At 36.8% G+C, this 22109-nt stretch overlaps 1 protein-coding gene across 3 annotated transcripts in view; it reads left to right on the top strand.

Moving 5' to 3' along the window:
• Positions 1-22109, top strand: part of ipo11 (importin 11) — a 106463-nt gene that overhangs the window by 39966 nt on the left and 44388 nt on the right. For all 3 annotated transcript variants that reach the window (XM_067522249.1, XM_067522247.1, XM_067522246.1), the window contains exons 17-25: positions 1389-1422; positions 1556-1596; positions 1740-1856; positions 3326-3439; positions 7152-7267; positions 8218-8294; positions 20067-20146; positions 20254-20334; positions 22054-22109. The exon at positions 22054-22109 is cut by the window's right edge and continues 40 nt beyond it. In XM_067522249.1, coding sequence (XP_067378350.1) covers positions 1389-1422; positions 1556-1596; positions 1740-1856; positions 3326-3439; positions 7152-7267; positions 8218-8294; positions 20067-20146; positions 20254-20334; positions 22054-22109 — 716 coding nt within the window. The remainder of the gene's footprint in view (positions 1-1388; positions 1423-1555; positions 1597-1739; positions 1857-3325; positions 3440-7151; positions 7268-8217; positions 8295-20066; positions 20147-20253; positions 20335-22053) is intronic.

The raw sequence follows: 22109 nt of genomic DNA, 5'->3' as shown, positions 1-22109 counted from the left end.
TCACAGACAGCTTGAGACTGAATAATAATGTAGAGCAAATGTTTTGACTGTGTGTGTGCGTGTGTTTCAGAGCCATCTGAGTATTTCATCAAGCAGTCTATTATCTTCTACACTTAGTTGTAGAATTGAAATGCAGTTTCTGTCATTAGTATTTGAATTGCCAACAAGGCCAGTGCTGATGGCAGCTGATGGGCCTCATTCATCAACACACTCCTTTTGTTGCTTGTTAATGTATGCACCATTACTAAAACATTATTCGGTATTTTATGATCTTGCAGGCACATGGGGTGGAGGGAATTTGTACATCAGTAAATCCAACTCTGCCTCCATTTCAGCTTTTAAGACATTTTATAATTTAAATGTACATTTTGCAGTTTGTTTTTGTGTCACTTTAATAGTTTGAAAATTGGTGTTTTGAAATTCTTCTGGTTGTTGTACAATTCCTATGTCATTAGTTTTATTGGTATATGATGGTCTCATAACAAACTGAAATTGAAAGACCAATCTGCTCTTTTAAGAGGGCGAAACTTGCGTCGAAACAAATTTAGGATCACATTATTGAAGCATTGCCTAGATTTAAACACTGTTTCCTATGGATTATGAAATAGATTTCAGATTTTGATGACTCAATTTAAAGTAGCATTCCACTGAATAATTGTTGGATTTTTGGTCATTAGAACTAAGTAAACCAAACTGTATTAAAAGATGTTAATTGCAACAATGTCCTTTGTTTTAGACAAATTATATTGTGGCATGCTCAGTTTCATTTTTTTTATTATATTTTTTTCCATTTTTTTTGGTACTGTTTAATGTCTGAGTTGGTAACTAAATATGCAGTGGCAACAAGTTGGCGCCAAAGGTGGGAAAGTGGATTTTGTAGAAGTCTTCCGAAATCCTTTAGTTTATGGTTGAATGGTTTAGTAAATGATTTAAGAGCTGCTATATACAAACACACATCACTTTGTCTTATCTTTCTTTTAAATGTGTTGTGTTTTTTAGACCACAGACCAACTGTAATTGAGTTCTCAGTTCCTCACCTTTCTCTTTACTCATTTGCCTTCCTTAATCTCCTCTCCTCTTTAAAAGAGCTGAGGGGCAGCTTCATTTAATAAAAAATGACGATCTGTATTTAGCTTACTTGCTCCAGGCACACAATCACACGGAGTATAAAAAAGCTTTCTTTTACTGAGAACTTTTGTTTGATTGTATAGCTCAACGTGTGCACCTGTAGCAGTCATCTTCTGTCCATCTCAGTGTCATTCACTACGGACTCTCTATGTCTCTCTCTGCAGCTAACAATGCAAAGTGCAGTGATATAGGGCTAAAACTTTGATACCTGTTTTGACATTACATTTTTATAACTTCATGTTTATGTTTTTGTCTAATAGGTGCGGATTGAGACAGCCACAACCTTGAAGCTCAATATCCTTCCTATGCGTGTAGATGGGTACCTTACTGCAGCTAACAGCATGCACCTTTTATCAGTTCTCTGTAATGCCAAATCAAATCAGATCAAATCATGTTTGTGATGTTATTTTCCTTAACTTATGACCACCTGTCGACGACTTTGAGTTTCGGACTGAGCAGTTCCTCCCAGTGAGTACAAGTTTTAGTTTTGTCAAAAATATATTTTGTTTGACTCTCTGAAGATAAAATCTAAATTTCACAGTAATCACTTTATAGATCAAGGTGTTTAGCTGGCCCTCTCCTAACTTTTACACTCTACTGTATCTGTTTAGTACCTCGAATCTATCTTTGGGCTGCTCTTCCAGTTGCTGCAGCAGGTGACAGAATGCGACACTAAAATGCAGGTGCTTCATGTCATCTCCTGTGTCATCGAGAGAGTAAACATCCAGGTGAGATTTAGGATATCAAACAAAAGAAACAAAAGACTTGTCATTCTTGTCTTACATATTCTTATCACCTACATAATGTTAAGTTAAGCTAAATTCTAAAATGTCTGTGATGGAGTCCTTGTGAAGAATAGCACCTTGCAAATTGCAGTCATTGCATTTAACTTGGGCAGAGGATATGTGAAGCTGCTAAAGCACGTTTTGCTGAGAAAATCAAACTACAATGCTATGCTTAAGTTCAAAAATTAAGCTACACTGATTTAGATCCCTTTTTGCTGTCAGTGTCACAAATGTTGTACAGTAATAGATTGGTTTGTGGGTCTGTTTTTTCCTCACATTCGCCAACCTGTCTTAAAGCTATGATCGAGCACAAAGAAAAATCCTAGTGTGGGGGTCTGTAGCTTGGCCACACAGCAGCTACAGGGGATACGAAGGGTTAGCACAAGTCAGCACAAGAAATTTGCAGAAAACTTTTTGAAGTTGGTAATTCAGTGCCATACTCAGATATCTCAGAGTTGGCTGGCTGCACAGCAACTGCACCTGAATTACACAGTGTGCAATCACATTTTCCAATTTCACACAGGAGTGAGAGTGGTGGCATGTTTTTGGTGGCTATGTATGTACTGTATATAAGTCAGTACGGAGAATAATAATAAAAACTGCCTCGTATTGTTAAAAAACGTGTTTGTGTGAAAATGCACTGCTATATTTTCTATGACTTGGCTGTACCACTTGTCACTTTTTGTCACAGTCATTGACAGTGTTTACTGTACAGTATGTTGTATGATCCAGCAGTCACAGCATGAATTATATAAACAAACCTGCCTGTGTGTCAAACTGGTATGTTTTCAAAATGCATAATAAAAATTGCAAACATCATTGTGCATATAAACACATGATTTCCTCTGTGATTGTTGCTTGGAGCTGCCATGGATCTACAAATACTTACAGTACATCATGTGTCAACCATATTGGCTTCCTTGAACGCTCTGATCGATGTAGAGTTAGCACACCAGGAGATCATCTTAGTAGAATTCAGGTTTTTACTATCGAACTACACTGTTTTTGAAATGCCTATCCAGTATTTTGTTTCCATTGGCATTTTAGTTTTAAAGCTGAAGACTTGAGTAGATTGACGCAGGAATGCAAGTATGCTGTCTGAATTCCATTACTACATAGTGTACAAAGCCTCAAGGGGAACATATACACCAGTCTCATACTGTAGTTGCTCATTTTTCTTTTTCCTTTTAAACAAAATGTTTTTCATAATGTTTTTTTCAGGTCCAATCAAGCAGTTATGGAGTTGTTTGTAGAACATGATTACAACCCAGCAAGCAATAAGTCCGACATTAGCATTGTTTATGGACTAGCAGATGTTGCACATGAGTTAAAAATATTGCCTATAGTAAAAACGTGCATGTTCATGTTCTTTTGTTTGTTTGTTTGTTTGTTTTTTAAATATTCTCCCTCAGATCCGACCATATGTTGGCTGCTTGGTTCAATACCTGCCGCTGCTCTGGAAGCAGTCTGAAGAACATAACATGCTTCGGTGTGCCATACTCACTACACTCATCCACTTGGTACAGGTATGGTGCTACCACCTGCATGGATTTAACATTTCAGCAGTAGTGTTTCCTGTGTTTTCCTGTTGTTAACTTTGTCGTGTGTGTGCGCGCCAGTGCGATAGAGATAAGATAAGTTTACTTTAGATTAGTTTTACCTTGATTGTCATTGTGCAAAATGCAAAGCCAGTACAAATGCTGAGAGTGCATGAGTGTGTGTTTCACACTTAACACTTGTGGCAACTTTTAGTTAAAATAACTTTTATCACAAGAAACACTAATTAAATATCCACTGCTTCAATAGAAATGCCTTTCAGCTTGTGGCTCTACAGCTTTGAATGATTAACTCATGTGCAAATGTGTTTCCCTTTTCCAATATGTAAAGGGGGCACAATGCCAATGCAATCTTTTAATCTGGCTGTGTTCAGCCTAAATGAGTTGCTTCACCAAACTCACAATTTCTAGTCTTTAAGTCATAGCATATATTTGTTTTTCTTACCTTGTGTTTTTGCAGCAAGAGAGCACTTGTCTCCCCTCGGATCACCAGAGAAGTGTCCCTTAACAAAATTATTGGAATTAAAATAAGTAAAAGAATAATGAAAGGCCTTTGCCCACAGAAATACAGAGACCTAACCTAATTGCTTTGTGGGTTAGTCCCTTTTTATTTAAATGTTATTGTTTTTGTTGTTCATTATGGTTCTGGTGTTTGGCATGCAGTGTTGATGAGTGCATCTGGCACTCAACAACACACTTTTTTGGCCACATGTTGCTGAGGCTGTGTTCCAGAACATCTGCTAGAGAGACCCAGGTCAGGTGGATTTTTCAAAATGCCTTCGTTTATATTTTATTATTTACCTTGCCCTGATTTGCTGTAAATTTGACTTGACTTCATAGAGCCGCCAGGAGGACACTATATATCTTTGTTGCAATGCAAAGTTTATTTTGTCTTTGTCGGGCAACTTTATGTTTTTCAGCCATTTACCTCAGTATCAATTAGGGTGATCACTAACTGAGATTAAGAAGAAAACCGCAATAGACAGCTCTGTTTCATGCAGCCTTTCTCAGCCTGGAGAAATATTTGGACCCCTGTGTGGCTGCTGCTGCATTACTTCACAGTGGGAGATGAAGCGCTGAGTGATAGACACTCCCTTTGAAACAGTAACAGAAGTACACATCTCTTAAACTGAGGCACAGAGGGTGTACAGCTGAAGGGGCTTGGATTAGCAAACTGTGTTGCTGCATACTAATTGAGATTTTAATATATACAGCATAATGCTGACACTAAAAAAAGAAAATTGTAAGCTTGTCTTGTGTGAGTTCCACTTTGTAAATCTCATTAGTCCTACAGTACCTTCTGTGTACTTTCTTAATTTGTTCATTTATTAGTATTCATTATCAATATTCTTTTTTTTTGGTCTGTTTTTTGTAGAGTTAAAGTCACAAAGTTGGTAAGAAAAAAAACTAAGCAGAAAGGCAGACTTTGCTGTATTTTGTTGTAGCTCTACAAACTCCACAATGAATGAAGTCTACCTGAAAGTTGCTGACATACTAGCTCTACAAACTCAGCAACTTTCAGGTACACTTCATCCATTGCTGAGTCTATGTTATTTTCCAGAGTGACCGAATTTGAGATGCACTGCAACTACCCAACCACATTCAATACAAAGGATACTTTGCAGGGCTCGGGAACAGCAGGGAGGAGAAGGGTTATGTTTTTACTAATGGACGACGCATACCTCAGTCAGTAGGTGTGACTAGGGCTCAATGGGTAGGGCAGTAGTCCTATAATCTCAGGGCTGTTGGTTCCATCCCTGACTCCTCCTGACAGAATGCCCTTGAGTTGCTCCAAGTGAGTGCAGGCCAGCTGTATAGTAGCTCCTCCATTAGTGTGAGAGTGTGCATGTGTGTGTGTGATGAGAGGCAGTGCTTTGGGTACCTACAGGGTAGAAAAGTGCTATATGAGTACAGAACATTTACTATTACTCAGTCACACCTGTAAATGTTGAAACAGCTTTAAGTCAACTCTTAGGCTAACAAGTGGCATCTTTGCTTGTGTGGCTCCAAACTTAAAAAACTAACTTTGGCTCCAAGAGACTAGTTATTTGTTGCGTGATTTAGGAATACAGGGTTGTGCAAAATGGGGATTGAGCTTGACTCTCTTTTAAATTCCCACATAGATGCAATAGGGAACATATTTAGACCAAATTAATGTCTTGCTATCAGTGAAAGAATGTTGGCAATTCTGAACCTGTACTTTTGGTTCCTCTGTGCCATCAGACTGATTAATTCCCTCACTGCTGTCACACACACATACTGTGAGCACTTTCTCCTCATTAGCCTCTCCTACAGTCTCTTGTCAGTGTTTTCGGTCAATATTCAAAGTGGCTGAGTAAAACTCGAAGCGATGGGGTGTTTGAAAGGCCATGGTGTTAGACAGTGGCTACGTTTTCATCGAAAGACAAGAGTTTGAGGGTATGTGTGAAGAAGATGGAAGTGATGTTTCAAGGGGAGAGAGTACTTTAAAGGGCATAATTCATAAGCCTGGCTAAACAATGTTGTCAGTGCTGTTGGTAACTTTAAGTGCTTGTGTTTTGAGGATACAAATGTGTGTGTTGGGAAGTTTATGTGGGTACTTGTGTTTGCCAGTGTTGCCAATAACTGCTGACAGTTTTGCTCAAGGCTAGTTTTATCCTTAGCCTTTTATGAAGTATACTCTGAGCTTAGTTTTTATATTTGTTTTCCATGAGAACTTCATTTTACTAATAGGTCCTGGTTGTTGCAGACTAAAATATACAGCCCATGTCTATTACAAAATAACTGAACCCATTAACTGAATGAATTATTGTTGATTGAAGGAATGTACAAACAAATAGGATTATTTAAATTTGGAGGCACTGCCTTATTCGAAAACAGTGGAGAAACATCTTGTTGTGGCATGTTTTGGTTCTCATTTTTATGTTTTCTTTATTTTATGCCTCAATGCGTATAATCACACTATATAAAGTCAGAAGGTATACTGGATGCAGTTAAAGCAGCTTTCGTAATTGCTTGCTGACCACAGTTATAGTCAATAGTTGAATAGTTGCTAGTAGTTGAAGGTATTACTTTATTACTTTACTGTAGTAAACTGATATTTTTAATCAAAGACTGTTTAAAAAAAATCTTAAACATAGCAAACCATGCTACACAACTGTAAGCTCATTGAGATCAGTGGTGGATATGTCTACTAATTAACAAAGAAGTCAACTGCTGGCTCATTTTTCCCTCAATGAAAAGGAATTTAGCCTTCAATAGTATGACCTGAAATGTTGTCAAATAAAAAGATTAACTATGAAATCTCCCAGGAGTAAAGTCGAGGTTTGCTGGTTTTATATCACATGAGTAGGCGTTTTATTATAATGCCACCTCAATCAAAGCTAAGGCCTAGTGAGAAAATTAGGTGTTACAGTACATGGCAAATAGGTTTTGAATTGATCAGTAATTGATGATTATTTCAATAATTTGAAAATGGATTTATCATCCATATCTGTAATGTGCTAGTATTCTCCAGCAGAATGTCTTGCGTTAAAGTGGTGAATTAAAGCAGTGGTGGTTGGACATTTTGAATACAACTATATCTTACTTCATTCGTTAAGAAACACTTATGTTAAAAGACATAAGGAACAGATTTGAAGCTCCTTCTTGGTCCTGATTTCCTAAATTGGTGTTGACTTTCTGTATCTCTTTGTTCTCAAAGGGCCTGGGAGCAGAGAGCAAGAACCTTTATCCTTTCCTTCTTCCTGTCATCCAGCTGAGCACTGATGTTTCCCAGCCACCACATGTGTATCTGCTGGAGGATGGACTGGAGCTTTGGTATGGACACACTACACTAATATTTATGAGTTATAGAAAACAAATCCCTCATACAGACATTTATGAAGCACTTGGTGATATAATTTTCCCCCTCGCACTTCAGAGCATGCTCTCAAACACACCTACGCATATACACTGTGACTATCTTCGCTATCTTCGTGTTTTTCTCTTGTTCCCTTTCATCTGTCGCTCAACTCACACTCGAGGATGGGCAGTGAAGCTGGTTTATTTGTGTCACAATCTTGCCTTTATCTGGTTGTTTTGAGTACACAATACTTAAAAGATATCCCAAGTATCTGCTTTTGTCTGTGCAGAGCACCCACAAAAAAGTTTGCTTTTGTAGAAGAGACCTTGCTGGAGTTTCCTTTTGTTCCTTACCATCACCTCTTTGCCTTTTAACTCCCCTCTTAATCTTATTCTTTCTGAAATGCACTGTTCAGCATGCTGTGTGTACTTGTAGTGCAGAGCCACAGTCTTATGTCTCTGTCCTTTTATCGTTCCAGATTAACAGCGGTGCCCTAAATATGTATTTGCTTTACAAAGTCAATGTCATTTTCACTTGTTTTTATATTTTTTCAGCTGTTTCTGTTAACATTGTTTCACTAATTACAGTCATCAGAATTATGTAACCAGTTTCTTTTGTCTCTTTTGTATCTTTCTAACATTGCTTTCCTCTGCCTTATATTTTTCCTCTTTTTTTAACACCCACTATTTTGTTTTCTATCTCTGTGTGTTCTCTTCTTCTTGTCTTTGCAATTTGTCTCACTGTATTTCTCTTCCCATTTTTCTTTGCCATTTCTAATCTACATCTTCTGCACTCTTTTCTCACTACTTAACCCATTTTCTGTTTTATGCTCTTCTTTTGCTTCATTTTATGCTCTCTCTCTCTCTCCTTTTTTCTTTGTATTTAATTTTTCCCTCTCTCGCTGATCTTCTCTGTCATCATGCAGGTTGGTGACTTTGGAGAACAGCCCAGCTGTCACCCCGGAGCTGCTCAGAATTTTCCAGAATATGTCAGCTTTGCTGGGTGAGATGAGGTTTCTTTGTTTGCTGGTCTCTATGGGTATGTGCATGTGTTTGTAACTGTAAACACTTTCTGTGATGTGGGTGCAGATGAGTTTTTCCCTCTTGAACAACTTCATATCATTTTGCATTAACATATAAATTGAATTAGTGATATGAAAGGAGGGTATCACAATAAAATCAAGAGTGATGCAACTATAATACATTTAGGGTAGTTTTATTAGCATGAGGTCAAATTGTGCCTTAATGAGAAAAAAAAAAAAATCATAAGACAGATAGAAAAGACTTTTTTATGTAATCAAAAAAGCCACACATTTCAAAAGAACAAACCAGCAATATTTGATGTAATGCTGAGATAATGCAACTGAATGGAGAAAGAGAGTTGATGCAATCCATGGACATGGACTTAATTTTCACCAGTATATCACTTAAGGCAATTGTAGCCTGTAAAGTTGATTGTAGTAGGCTCAAGGCAACAGTTCCTCTACTCTGGATCTGTATGCTGCTGTGAGTGGTGGCCGATTGAATGCAATTGGCTAGATGATTTGTTACAAGCCTGCAGCGTTGGGACAGATCACTTGATGTAGCGTGTAGAGGTGTGAGTGTGTGGCATTTACCGTGATGATGAGTAGTGTTGATTTGGTACTTCTGCACAAGAAGAACACTAATGTAGCCCGATTGGCTTACTGGAGCCTTTGATCACTTATAGCTTGGATAAGGAATCCACGGGCCACAGAGGGGTAAAGGAATCAGTGAGATAGTCATGGGCGAATGAAATGGAGGAGGAAGGAAATAAAGATGATCACAAAATAGGAGATATGGGTGAAATATAACGAGGGGGTGTAGGATATAAATTAATGATTTTAAAGAGATTGCAGAACGTTTAATGAGGAAGAAGAGATGAAGGAGCTGGTACATGGGTGGAAGAAAGACATTTTTGATTGAAATTAGTTTTTTTAATCTCATTTTGGGCAGAAAATTAAACTCAAGCAGTCAAGTTAAATGTTACCACAATCATAGGCAGTTACACAGAGGGGGCTTAGAAGTGACAAAATCTACTGCAGTCAAGAAGGGTTTTCATAAAAGGCATATAGGACACTTCCTCTGGCAAATTTATTGCATCTTACAGCAGAACACAGACAATGTCAGTCTTTGTTGCCTCAATGTGATTGATGAAGATCTGTAAAATAATTAATACAGACTAATCAGCTGCCGTATTACTGTTGTAAGTGGCATTAATAGGGATTTTAATGTAAGTTTAACAAGTGGAATAGAAAGCACACAATCCATGGTGAAAGGATTTATACTGTAGAGCAGGGGTGCCCACACTTTTTTGGCCTGTGAGCTACTTATAAAATGACCAAGTCAAAATGATCTACCTCCTATAAAAATACAACACATATTTATTTATAAATATATTGAGAATTTTTTATATGCACAATATATGTTGGTGTAGCTTGCCTAACTGCATGAACCCAGATTGCACTTACAACTCTGTAATTTTTTTTGTCATTACCTTACTCTGATGACTTGCACTGGATAGAATTAGCCAGGGATGCATAGTCCGGAGGCTATCTCGCTAGCTTGGTAGAGATTTGCTGCACTTGGCGCCATTGTATGCATGCGCATGTGTGGTGACCCATGTGTCAGAAAATTCAGATGTCAGACTGGCTGCCCTGTACATCAATCAAGTGATTTTAAATCAGAAGTATAGTGATTAGTCTGAATTTAATTTGACTGCTTTTATATTGCTTTAAGTTTTTTTGCCAGCAAGAATTTTTTTTTATTTTTTCCCATCTTGGTCTCTACACACCATGTAAATGGCTTCACAATAAAATCGGAGCAAAAACAATGACAACAATTAGGGAACGTAAGTAAAACCACAATTAATCATACAAAGCAGACCGACTTAAGAAGCAAATGCCTCAGTCTGTACCTGTATCAAATGTTTGCAGAAACAAATTCAATTTAAGTCTGTGTCGGGGTATTGAGCTGTAATCTGTTTTATCCACATTACTAGAGTCCTCACTGCAAATGAGTCACTCCAGTGCTGCAATCCAGACCTAGATTCATCTAGTAGCAGCTGATTGGAGCACCTATGAGATATTTTTAATGTGTGAAGCTGTAAAAGCCATCAGATGGCTTCAGAATGTCAAAAGCGCTGGACCATGCAGAGCTTTAAAAACATATAACATCAAATTAAAATAATCCTGCAACGAACTGGGAACCAATGCAGTAAAACTGACGTATGTTCATGTTTCAATATATTATTCAGAAGACAAGCAGCCACATTTTGGACCAGCTGAAGGCAGGACAACACAGACTATTTTTGTGACCTGATTTCTCTTACTATTATTATGTGGTGTTTACCACAATGACTTGTCACATTTCTCTTCTTTTAGTATTTGGTTCAATGGAGATGAATGCTGCTCTTCCTTATGCTGTGACAGACACATTAAGGCAATGAAAAGGAAAAAGCTTTCAGATCTCTCTAGGAACAATCTAACAGCATTCTGTTAGTTAAGTAAAAATGCAAAATGAGGCAAATGCATTGTGAAGGTATTCTTGCCCACTTCCCAAGCACATTTCGTTTTTGTGCAAGTCATTTAGAATTGAAAAAAACTGCATTTCTTTTTAAAATCTATGCTTCTGTCTTCTGTCTCACATCCCTGTTCTCAGCATTTGCAAAAACATTTGTTTAGTAAGTCCTATAACAAATGGCCTTAAATGAACCCAAACCTATTCAAAGAAACTAGGAGTGTGTTGTAATGCATTTGTTTTTCACTTGAGTAATAGCTATTTTTTTCCAATTAGCCCTTGTTTAACAAAATTTTTTGCCAGCAATAGAGGTTTCACCTTTGTAGCATTTGAGACATTTGCAAATGTGCAGCTATTTTTGTCCTTAAGAGGCGGTGCGTTCTGCTGTGTTAATTGAGTAACCCACTCTCTAAGACAAAAATGACAACGACTTGTCAGCACTTAGTACTGTCTTCGCCACTTGTTCCCTGTCTCCATGTGCCATCTCTCGTTATTGGGAAAAGCACTTTTGTTAAGCTTCCGTGGGCACATTTAAAGCACATTAATTACATTAAATCTAATTAGGTTGTCAATGCAGGTCTTAGAGAAAATTCAAATTTGTTGTGATGAAAAATGATAGCTCAGATGTATGGTTACAAATAAATACAGCAAATTAGGGCCCAATTTTAAATTTAAATGTCCTTTTAACAAAATAAACATCAAAATAAGTAGAGGTACATTTTACATATTCATACAGTGCAACGTCATCTTTGGCTCATTGCTACTAGAACATCTGGTGGATCATTTATTCAGTCCGTGGAGAGCAGTGTGGAGATGTGGGCTATTGAGAGAGTCTGGCTTGGTATGGTATTGCAGCTTGCCACATATGTGGCCTGGCCCGCCTGATAAAGAGCCCTGCTCCATCACTGCTAAACTGCAGCAACAAATTCCCTAATTAGAATGTCAGGAGAAACACCTTGGCTGCATTGTTAGACTAGCAATATGCTCTGTATCACTGCCACCATGCTCTGAAGTAGGACACTTTTCAGCTGTGTGCGGTGCACTGACTAGTAATGATGGCGCATAAGTAGCAAAGGGTTGTTAATACCTTGTATCCTTGCATTACACCGATTAGTGTAAGCAACCGATAGCCTGAGCAAGTGATAGAGCTGAAGTGTCCATTCATTTCCATGTCCTGTGAAAAAATATTTATCCCTCCCCTGATTTCTACTCTACTTGTATTTATCTTATATCTAACTGTTGTAGAACTTTAAACAAAATTTAAAATAAAACATAGTCAATCCAGGCAAACAGAAAATGCAAGTTTTACCGGGTAATTGAATTTATAGACACAGAAAGTGTATCCAATACCTAAATCACTAGTGTGAAAACGTAATTTCCCTATAAACATAATAGTCTGGATCTACTGTTTTTTTCTTTATGAAGTTGATGTATGGTTGTTTTAAAGTCAATTAGTAATCGAGTGAGATAATCATGACTACAATATTTAACAGAATAATTGTGATTTTGATTTTTGTCATAATCGATATGGTGCGCTGTTCATTATATTCTGTGTTTGATTTACACCAGATATAAACAAACAGTTTTGACTCATCAGTCCATAGAATATTCTCCTAAATAAAAGGTTTTACGGTCATCTAATAAGAGAAGACTACGAGTGTTTAGGCTTGAACAACAAGTTAGGCTGCTGTTTTGTAAAACAATTTTAGAAAGTTGAATTACATATGTGATGCAAGCTCTTAGTACAGTTAAAATCTGAGCTTGCTCGCCTATGCGTATTGGCCCGGAAGATAATAAGAATAAGCCAATTATAGCCCCTTCATTTTATATACACTTTACTTATTGTAGGGCACTTAATGTGACAGAGTTGTGCATTGTAGTGAAATATGCTAAATATGAAATTATTGCTAACTGTGTAATATTTGATGCTGTACCTAGGTTTTATATTATGTTGGTTTCAGTTATGCACAATGTAAGATGTGAAATGTTGTACCGTATGTTTTTAAAGCTTTTACTATTGTATAAGTGTCTTTATGCTTCCCTGATGTCTTGATGATGCATTGCAGCTGCATCAGCCCAAGAAAAATGTCTCCACAGGGACCATAAAGTGTATTGTATCATATCCTTGTATCTGTGTCTTGTGCCAGAATTCAGAAGAGACTTAATATCCTTTGTTAGCAATGGTTTTTCCCTTGCCGCTCTCCTGTAAATGCAATTTCTGGCTCGTGTCTTTCATATAGTGGAGTCATGAAGACTGAACCTTATTGAGGTGAGCGAAGCCTGCAGTTCTATGAATGTACAGTGGATGAGTCATTGTTGGGCTTTTAGTACATTTCTAAAAAGGTTCTTGGTTGTTCCAAGTCATATTCATTTTTCTCTCCCCCGTATTTTTTTAGGGGTGGGGGGGGGGAACATTGTAAATAAAGTATTAATACTTTCCCACAGCCCTAGTAGGTACTACATTACCTTTCTGTTTTAAGGTTTTAATTAATAGGTTTACCATCGTAAATTTGTATTTTGTATTTGCTCAGGCGCGTCTGCATTATGTTAAATTTGTTTGTTAAACAGTTTGGTATGAGGTACACATAAAAATGATGCAATCTGGAGGGCATCTACTATTTTTTTTTTTTTAAAAACCACTGCATTCATTTGTAAATGAACATTGCACCATTCACACAAAAAGCACTGATACACTATTGAGAGCTTTCAGTCTTTTACAGTTTAAAGCTCTGCAAAGAGAATCACCACTACACTACTACTAGAAGTTTATTTTAAGATTATAATACCTGTATTTCATTTATTGTATTATTAATCCATGACCTCTAGCCTTACTTTTTTGTAGTCTTCTTTGCAATGCTGTTCCTTAAGTTGCTAGTGTATCAACTAGTGAAATGTTTCTGGGCACATTATCTGGGGAGTTCTCTGCTTTCTCATCATTGCTGTCATCTTATACATAAGGGTTTCCTTGTAAAGTAGATTTTTGCCACTCATTGAATCCCTTGTTGAGCTTTTTAGGCTTTTCACAAGCATGATTACTCATCCATGATTTTTTTTCAAAGACTTACTCACTCGAACACCAAAGGGAGTTGGTTTCTCATCTTGCAACTGTAGTCGAGGCTTCTGTTGCCAATGTTTTTTTTCTTGGCTTTCCTTTACGTGCTTTAAAACCTGGCAAAATAAGCTGTCTCTGAAGGGCTTCTGGGGTACTTTTTCCCATAGAAGAAAGTCGTTCTTTTTAATAAGGATGTTTTATTAAGGTAGCTAATCATCAAGCATCAGCACTTTAATTTTGTACATTTTGCAGCTGTAGAAACTTTTTTCAACTCGAACTTTGATTTTAATGATCCCGGTGAATGTGGACTATTCTTGTAAAAAGTACAGATATTGGCACTGCTTTTAACATACCTAACTTTGTAAACATTGCTAAGCCCAACACACACTGTATAGCAAAAACTGGGTTGGGAGATGACCAAAATTTTAGCACTGTCTCCAACAACAATTAGAGATGTTTCAGAGGCTGTTATCACACTCAGATGTGAGGCTCATTTTCCTGTTAACGTTGATAACCAAAGTGGATTGTGCAGCATATGCCCAGGGCTATGAAGAATTTACTGACTAAAGCTTAATCAGTGTTTTCACAGCTGTTTTTCTGACTATTTCATTATAGTAACTGATGGGTTGTGTGCGTGTGGGTGGGTGGAGGGGGCAGTTTTGTCCTCACTTGCCGTTTCTTTGTGAAATGTAATTGCTTGTATTTGTTTGCCAAACAAACATATTCTCTTTTAGACTAATATTCATAACAAGTTTCTAATATTCTTTCCATGTGTACTTATACGCGTGGCATAACAAAATATTCTAATATGTTCACACGAGTTGTGTAAAAAAAAAAATTAACATGATTTGAATTTATAACAATAGTACATTTATTGCTTTATATTAGAGCATTTGTAAAATTAGAGCAAATAATTGTGAGTGAGCAGGAAATTTTAAATTAAGTTGAATTTGACCACTCTTAAGATCTAATTTTTGTTAGTTTTATTAATAAAGTTAATTGACTTGTTTTGTAGTCAGTCACAACACATTTAACAGCAAGGATAAAACTCGCACTTGTCAGGCTGTTACTTAACCCGTGCAGAAAAGAAGCAAACTTGTAGAAGTCCACTTGAGTCAAACTGAATCCACCTTCCAATTGTCCCTGTCATATTAGTGTCACACTGAAACAGTGTGGGGATGCTCTGTGGAAATTGAGCTGAATTTACTTCCAATAACCAGATGCAATGTTATTTTGTCAGGCTGTTTGTATTCAAACATGGGCACTTGGGGTGCCTCGGGTTCATTTGCAATAGTGAGGGGGAGAGATGATGAAAGTCTTATCAAGCACATGCCTCAGTGCTTTGAGCTGCCTGACCATCCTACAGTCAGAATGAGAATTCAATTGTTTTTTTTCCCTCTTTATATGAATACTTATACCTTTCCCTCTTCTTGTATTGATATTCATACAAAAGTCTTTCACAGGATATTGCTACTGTATGTTCACAGCTTATCAGCAAGGCAAGTAATGACAGTGGTTGTTGTGGTACAGGCATCTCAATGCTTGTACGTCAAAAGCTTGAATTTACCTCTTCTTTTGCCTTTAGGAAAGTAGAGCATGCATCTAACCTTGCTCGCAGATAGCAGATTAAGGAGCATAATAATGCTGCCTTACTCAGATGTGATAAAAACAGAATAGGGTGCTCTTTGCTTTGTTTGCATTAGCATCATGCTGTCTTTCTGCAGGTTATAGTTCTAAAAACAACATTAAACGTTAGATGTCAGTATAATAGTTACATTTTTTGTTGGGTACTTTTGATGACTTTTAAATCGTCTGGTGCGGGTTGAGCTATGGAACTGTGTGCAAAGGTTTCAGTCACTGCAACAAATTACTTAATCATTTCAAAATAATGTGTACTTGTTGAAATACCAGTTTCCTTTGTAAATACATACCATGCTTAACCTTTGAGAAATTGTATTACTTTTTAGGTCAGTCTGTCAAACGTGTATTTGTTTTCTCTTTGTTTTCTGTATGAGGTATAAAGAATGTCCTGTATGTGGAGTAGAGAGTTAAGCTCTATCCTGTATACCTAGATAAACTGCTGATCATCCCTTTAATCAACACTTTCTTTATGTGTCAATATCAAGCAAAAACTTTTACCATATTATGATGAAAGACTACAATAAGTTTTGTAGGAACAAATGATAAAAAACAAAAATATGAATTAAAAGCTTGTAAATCATGATAACATCCTGGTGAGCAATTAAGGGGAATAAAACACTGTGGAGACACAAACCTAGAGCAGCACTTGTCTGTACCACATACATAGGTGTACTGCAGCACAATGCGAGTTTTGAGATAAATGGCAAAAATGAATAATTATTTAATTTAATCATACTCTGCCCATCATCTTCACATAACTATTTTCAAAACTACAGTCTCCGTTTTGTTCTAAAAAGTTATTGAAGCTGGTGCAACATAGTGTGTATGTATTGTAACTGTCATTACTTATCTGTGAGGATTCTACCAAGGTTTGTCCCAAGGTTGTGCTTCAATTCCTAATTAAACCTTTATCCTTTACATGGCATATTGGATCTTAGTGTGCTCATAAACGGTCTCATCTGTGTTTTGGTGTTGTGAGCCTATGGAGACCTAGTAGTGGTATCTAAGCTCAAAACACAGATGTAAAATTTTGTTTCTGTAATTGCAACAAACACTGGAAGCTATGATCAGTAAGGTGAACACGTGCAGGGTTATCATAGTATATTTACAATACCTCCAGCATAATGTTGATGCTTGAAAATGGTCTGCTGGTAATCTGCTGGCCACTTAACAGACCAGTTCACTTTCATTTGTGTCAACAAACTATTTAGATTACTTTGAATCTAAAGTAATTTTGTTTTTCCTGTGATTGCTTTTCACCTAACTTGTTGTTTACATGACTTTCTGCTAAGTGTTTATTACAGAAGCTCATCTTTAACTAATCTGGAGGTTGAGTATTAGTGCCAGTGGATTGACAGTATTTGGATATGAAATATGATTTTGCAGACCAAGTTGTGTAAGATTAGGATATAGCTGATATTTCAGTGAGTCATACACACAATGTAATTATACTGTAGGTAAATAAGTATGAAATGACGTAGCATCAGCAGATACAATATGTTAAAGCACTGATTAGGACTGGCCACAAAAACTTGTTTGGTAGATCTGTAATATTTTATTTTGCCCTTTTGTCAAAGCATTTTCCTGTTTGTGTAAAAAGCCGTGGTATTTTCTTATGCTGTAAACAATTATTTGCATTGTGGGAAGGTAATGTAAGGCTGGTTGGAATTGCGTTCAGTTGAAATTGATTATTGGTGTTTAGTTACGAAAGTGTACTGCTACTGCAATACAACTGAGCAGAACTCGGCCACTTACCTGTCTTATTTACTTCTAAAGCCCAATACTGGGGAAACCACAAAATAAATTCTTAACACTTCCCTTAAAAGGTAAATTCATTTCAGTACATGTGATTTTGTTGAGTGCAATAGAAAAAGGTGTTGAGACTGCACATGGGTCTTTGAATAGAACTGCGGTATATTTTTGTGTTCTTTACTAAAACGGTATAAATGTAAAATTTGAATCCTAAATTTTATATAGGTAGAAAGGCTTAGAGGAAATTGGGTTATGTTTAGCGTATTTGTTTTAACTGATTTCCTTCAGGATAGTGGTGGTAATAGGCAAAAAATGTCTTTAAATATTTTAGATGTTATACTTTCACTGTTATTTTGGGTAGAAACATAATAAATCATCTTATCATAGTGGGTTTTAGTATTAGGCAAATACAACACCAGATGAACAACAACATATAACCTTATTTCACAATGTCATTATTTGTTAAACAAAAATGAAGCAAAAAAAATGTATGTGGGCAATACTAATTACCCCCTTACGACTTCAATTTAGGAGGTGTAGTTAAATGATAAATGGTCTGCACTAACGTAGTGCTTTTCTACCTATTGGTACTCAAAGGGCTTTACACTGCTTTTATTCACCCATTCCCACTCACCCACTCGCTTTTGCACACCAATGGGGGAGGTGCTAAGCAGCTGAACAACCTTCACCGGGAGCAACTAATTTGGGGTTCAGTGTCTTGCTCAAAGACACTTTGACACGTGACTGGAGGACCCAGGGATCGAACCAACAACTGGGATTGGTGGACAACCGATCTACCTCCTGCACCACAGTTTTGACTTGGTCAAAACTGGATCATGCAGCAGGACAATGGCCTGAAGTACACTAGTAAATCTGCAGCAGAAAGGCTGAGGGGAAAAAAATCAAGGTTTTGAAATGGCCTAGTCAAAGTCAGGACCTTGATCTAATTGAAATACTGTGGCAAAACCTTAAGAGTGTTGTACATATGCAATTGCTCCAAAACCTTACTGAACTGAAGCAATGTTGTAAAGAAGAATGGGCCAAAATTCCTTCACAACAATGCGCTTAATGTTTGTTAAATAAATAATGCCAGGGTGAAAAAAGGTGCATGTTGTTCCTCTGAGGTTGTATTCAAGTAATACTAAGACCCGCTATGATCAGATGATTTTTACTATGTTTTTATACAACAAAATCATAGAAAATAAAAGGGCAGTACTAACTTTCGAATATGACTGAAAACTGACATTGTTCCTGATTTTGAAGCTCCGAAGTAAGGCTTGGGCAAAATTTGCTCCAAGTAACAACTTTTAGTGATTATCACAGTTAAGAGCCTGTCCAGAGTACAGGTAGCATTTGTTTGTGAGTAGTTTTTGTTATTTCACTGTCTGCCTTTTTTTTTTTTTTTCAATGACCATTACTAAAGTTTGCTTCCATTATCATTTTATGTAATGGCTACAGCTGCTTTACTGTGCTTTGTTGCCACTTTTAACTTTTGATCATCACTCTTCGTTTCTTTTTATTCACATGTTTACTCACCTTTGTTTCTAATTAAGCTTTGATACCAGTTACTGACTTTGTCTCTGATCTGTGTGTGTATGTAACTTGCCTGCACAGTGAATGCTTTTAGTGTGGTATTTCTCCACATTATGTTTGTAGTGCTGAATATTCATGTAGGTCGATGTGCTGACTAAATAGGCCCCTGGAATAGACTGTGTACCTGCACAGACAACAGATGGCTGCATACAAAACCTCCATTAGCTTACTATGGCTGGCAGATGTCTAGAGAAAACATATTGGATACATCCATAATAATTTCTCCTGAGCAGTGCAGACCTCCTATTACTGCTTACTGTTGACTTCTGCTCTTCTCCAATATAAACCTGGATTTAGGAAACACCTTTATTATACCAATTGTGATGAGGCTTAGGTGCTTTATGAAATTTTATGAAGCTTCCTCAAATTTAATAACTCTGTACTGTAGAAAATGTAGACAGTGACACTGAGGAAGGTTGCTTTGTAATAACACAAAGCCAGAATATTTCATTCTGATGGAATGATTTTATTTTTGTCCGTGTACATATACAGTTTTGCAGCTTTTGCTTAACTGTGTTTTTCTTATTTTTTTGTTTTTGTTTTTTGTAGGTACAAATATTTATATACCATTTAAATACTATGTATCTACTACATCTAGCCCCTATGTACATGCATAGAGATAACTCCAATTGTAGGTGTTGAATTGATCTACCTTGTCAGTCTGTATTACGTTTAAATTGTATGCAGTCCATAGTCTTTGTATGTTTGTTTGTAGGTGGGTATGTTTGAGTATTTTAGTTCCTGACCGTTTCTTCTTGGTCTTCTCATTTTTTCCCCTCACCTCTCACTTTTATTGTGCCATGCATACATGGAGTATTCTAGGTGTTGTGTGTGTGTGTGTGTGTTACTCTTTTAGCTTATATTGGTGTCAATGATTAGCACCATCATTAGAGTTGGTCATGTTACGATATTCATGGTATAGTTGCCTGAAGATGTTTGCATATGGGATGTAAAGCTGTCACCTCACATGTGTCTACAGACAAACATCTTTGAATATTAAGCCACAATTCATGATCTAAACTGGTAAAAAGTAGTCTTTTGCCCAAAAATAGCAAAACCACTCAGCCATTATGTAAAGCTCTATTAATTGGTCTTTTTGCCATAGATTATAATCCCTTTTTATTTGCTTCCTGTGTTGCTCCTTAAGTTCACATTTTTAAGTGGTTTTGTATAATGTAACTTCTGATTATCTGTTTCCAGAGTTGAGCTCCGAGAATTTGCGCACCTGCTTTCAGATTGTAAATGCCTACATATACTTGTCTGCTACAGAGTTTCTGCAGGTGAGAGACACATGTTGTGCAAGAAGTGACACTTAAATATAAAGAAATCAATGCACATGCATATCATACATAACCACAATAATATCACATTGCTTGTATGTTTCCAGAACTATGCAGAATCATTGTGCCGATCCTTTTGTGATCTGCTGAAAGACGTCACAAACGAGGGACAGGTTCAAGTGCTCAAGGTATTGTTAGTCCCTCCTTCTCACACACACAGCTATATTGCTTCCCGTTATTTTATGTTTTATTTTCTCATTTTTCATTTTTCCTACTTAAGTACCAATACCATGTTTGTTTTGCTTGTGTATCCCAGACAAGAACAGGCACACTGGAAGGGAAATAAAATGCTGCATTCAAACACACACATAAATGCAGGCAGTGCCCATTGTAAATAAACATCAGCACATCTTGGTATTCTCATAAGTAATAAATTATTTTTGTTTATGCAGCTACTGTATGTGTTACATAGGGTACCTCAGACAGTCCACTCTTCCTCTTTATCTTGCCACCTGCTTTTGTACTGCAACAAAAAATAAAGGATTTTGGAGCTAAATTAATGTAATGTAATGAAGTTAATGTTACTACCTCCACATGTCATGTCTTTAAACTAGGCTCTCTGTGTTTGGTTGTGTGTGAGACGTTTATGCTGCTTAACTAGTATTTGTATTCAGAATAGCCATGGGACCTTGGAGCCTCACTGTGTAAAGCTCAGTGGCATTACTGCACATCTGGCTCATTCTAATCCTTTGATTTAAGAAATGGAGATCCAGCAATAAACCTGTCTACCTTCACACCTTGGGCTCATAACAGCTCACCGCATGTTGGCAGAGAGATCAGAGTAACCTTTGTGCTTTCTTTGAAAATTTAATATGCATGCAAACTTATTGAGACAAGATATGAGTGCTGACCTTTGAATTAAGTATCTCATTTGAGGCTTTAAGTTGTCAAAACGCCATATTAATTTTACAGTGCTATGACCATTTGGGTATGGTCTGGATTTAGATTATACTCTGATTAAGGGAAGGCTAATGATGGCAACATGATCCTTTCACCTTTAAGATTAATTTTCGTGCCTAAAAATTATATATGAATCAGGTATTTTGCTGGTCAAGCACTAAAACTTAATTTTTATAACCTTCCTGTACTGTAGGTGAAATTTATTGCAGTGGGTTTATTTAGATTGCATGGGTTCAGCTAGTTATACAGTATATTATGTAGGGGGTGTGAACTTTTGTCATACCGTATCAATTCTTAAACAATAAACTCTTGTCGCATACAGAGGTTCAGCTCATGTGGTTTTTAATTCCCTCATGACTAAAGTAGAATATTTGTTTTTCTAATGCTCTGATTGCATAGAATAGCACATCTCAAATCTTAATCTCTGTATCATGATATGTGTTGGTATTGCCAGATTCTTGCCAAATCATAGCCTTATCTTATCATCTAAATTCTAAAGTGTCTGTGTCTGTGTACAGGATGCATAAACCCAAAGATGATAAACTCGGTGTCTATAACTTGATCTGTTACTCTTAAATCTTTAGTCGTATTGTTTTGTTTTGTTTTTACCCCATTTAAGATGGTAATTTTTGTATTCATTTGTATTTTTTATTTCAGTTTATGAAGAGATCCTGTTTTTGGCAAACTATAACCAAATTGACTAATTTAATTTAAAATGATTCTTTACTATATATGAAAAAAGATGCTTGTGGGAACTAATGCTTGAGGCTCTATGTTCACACAAACTTAGCTCTAGCTTTCTGTATTTGACCCATTTTTTGCATGCTCCTTTTTCCTTTCCTTTGTTAGTTCTGAGTTCTCCCTGTCTGTCTTTCAGTTTCTCCTTGCTACACTGACTCCTTGATCTTAAGTAGTGTCCCTCATTCTCTCTTTCACTGTGTCTGCAGGTGGTGGAGATAGCTTTAAAGGTTAGCCCAGTACTGGGAGCCCACATGTTCCAGCC

Source organism: Channa argus, chromosome 11, assembly GCF_033026475.1.
Source record: "Channa argus isolate prfri chromosome 11, Channa argus male v1.0, whole genome shotgun sequence".
Taxonomy (NCBI): Eukaryota; Metazoa; Chordata; class Actinopteri; order Anabantiformes; family Channidae; genus Channa; species Channa argus.
The sequence above is the reverse complement of the archived record's forward strand: the minus strand, read 5'-3'. Positions and strand labels throughout refer to the sequence as shown.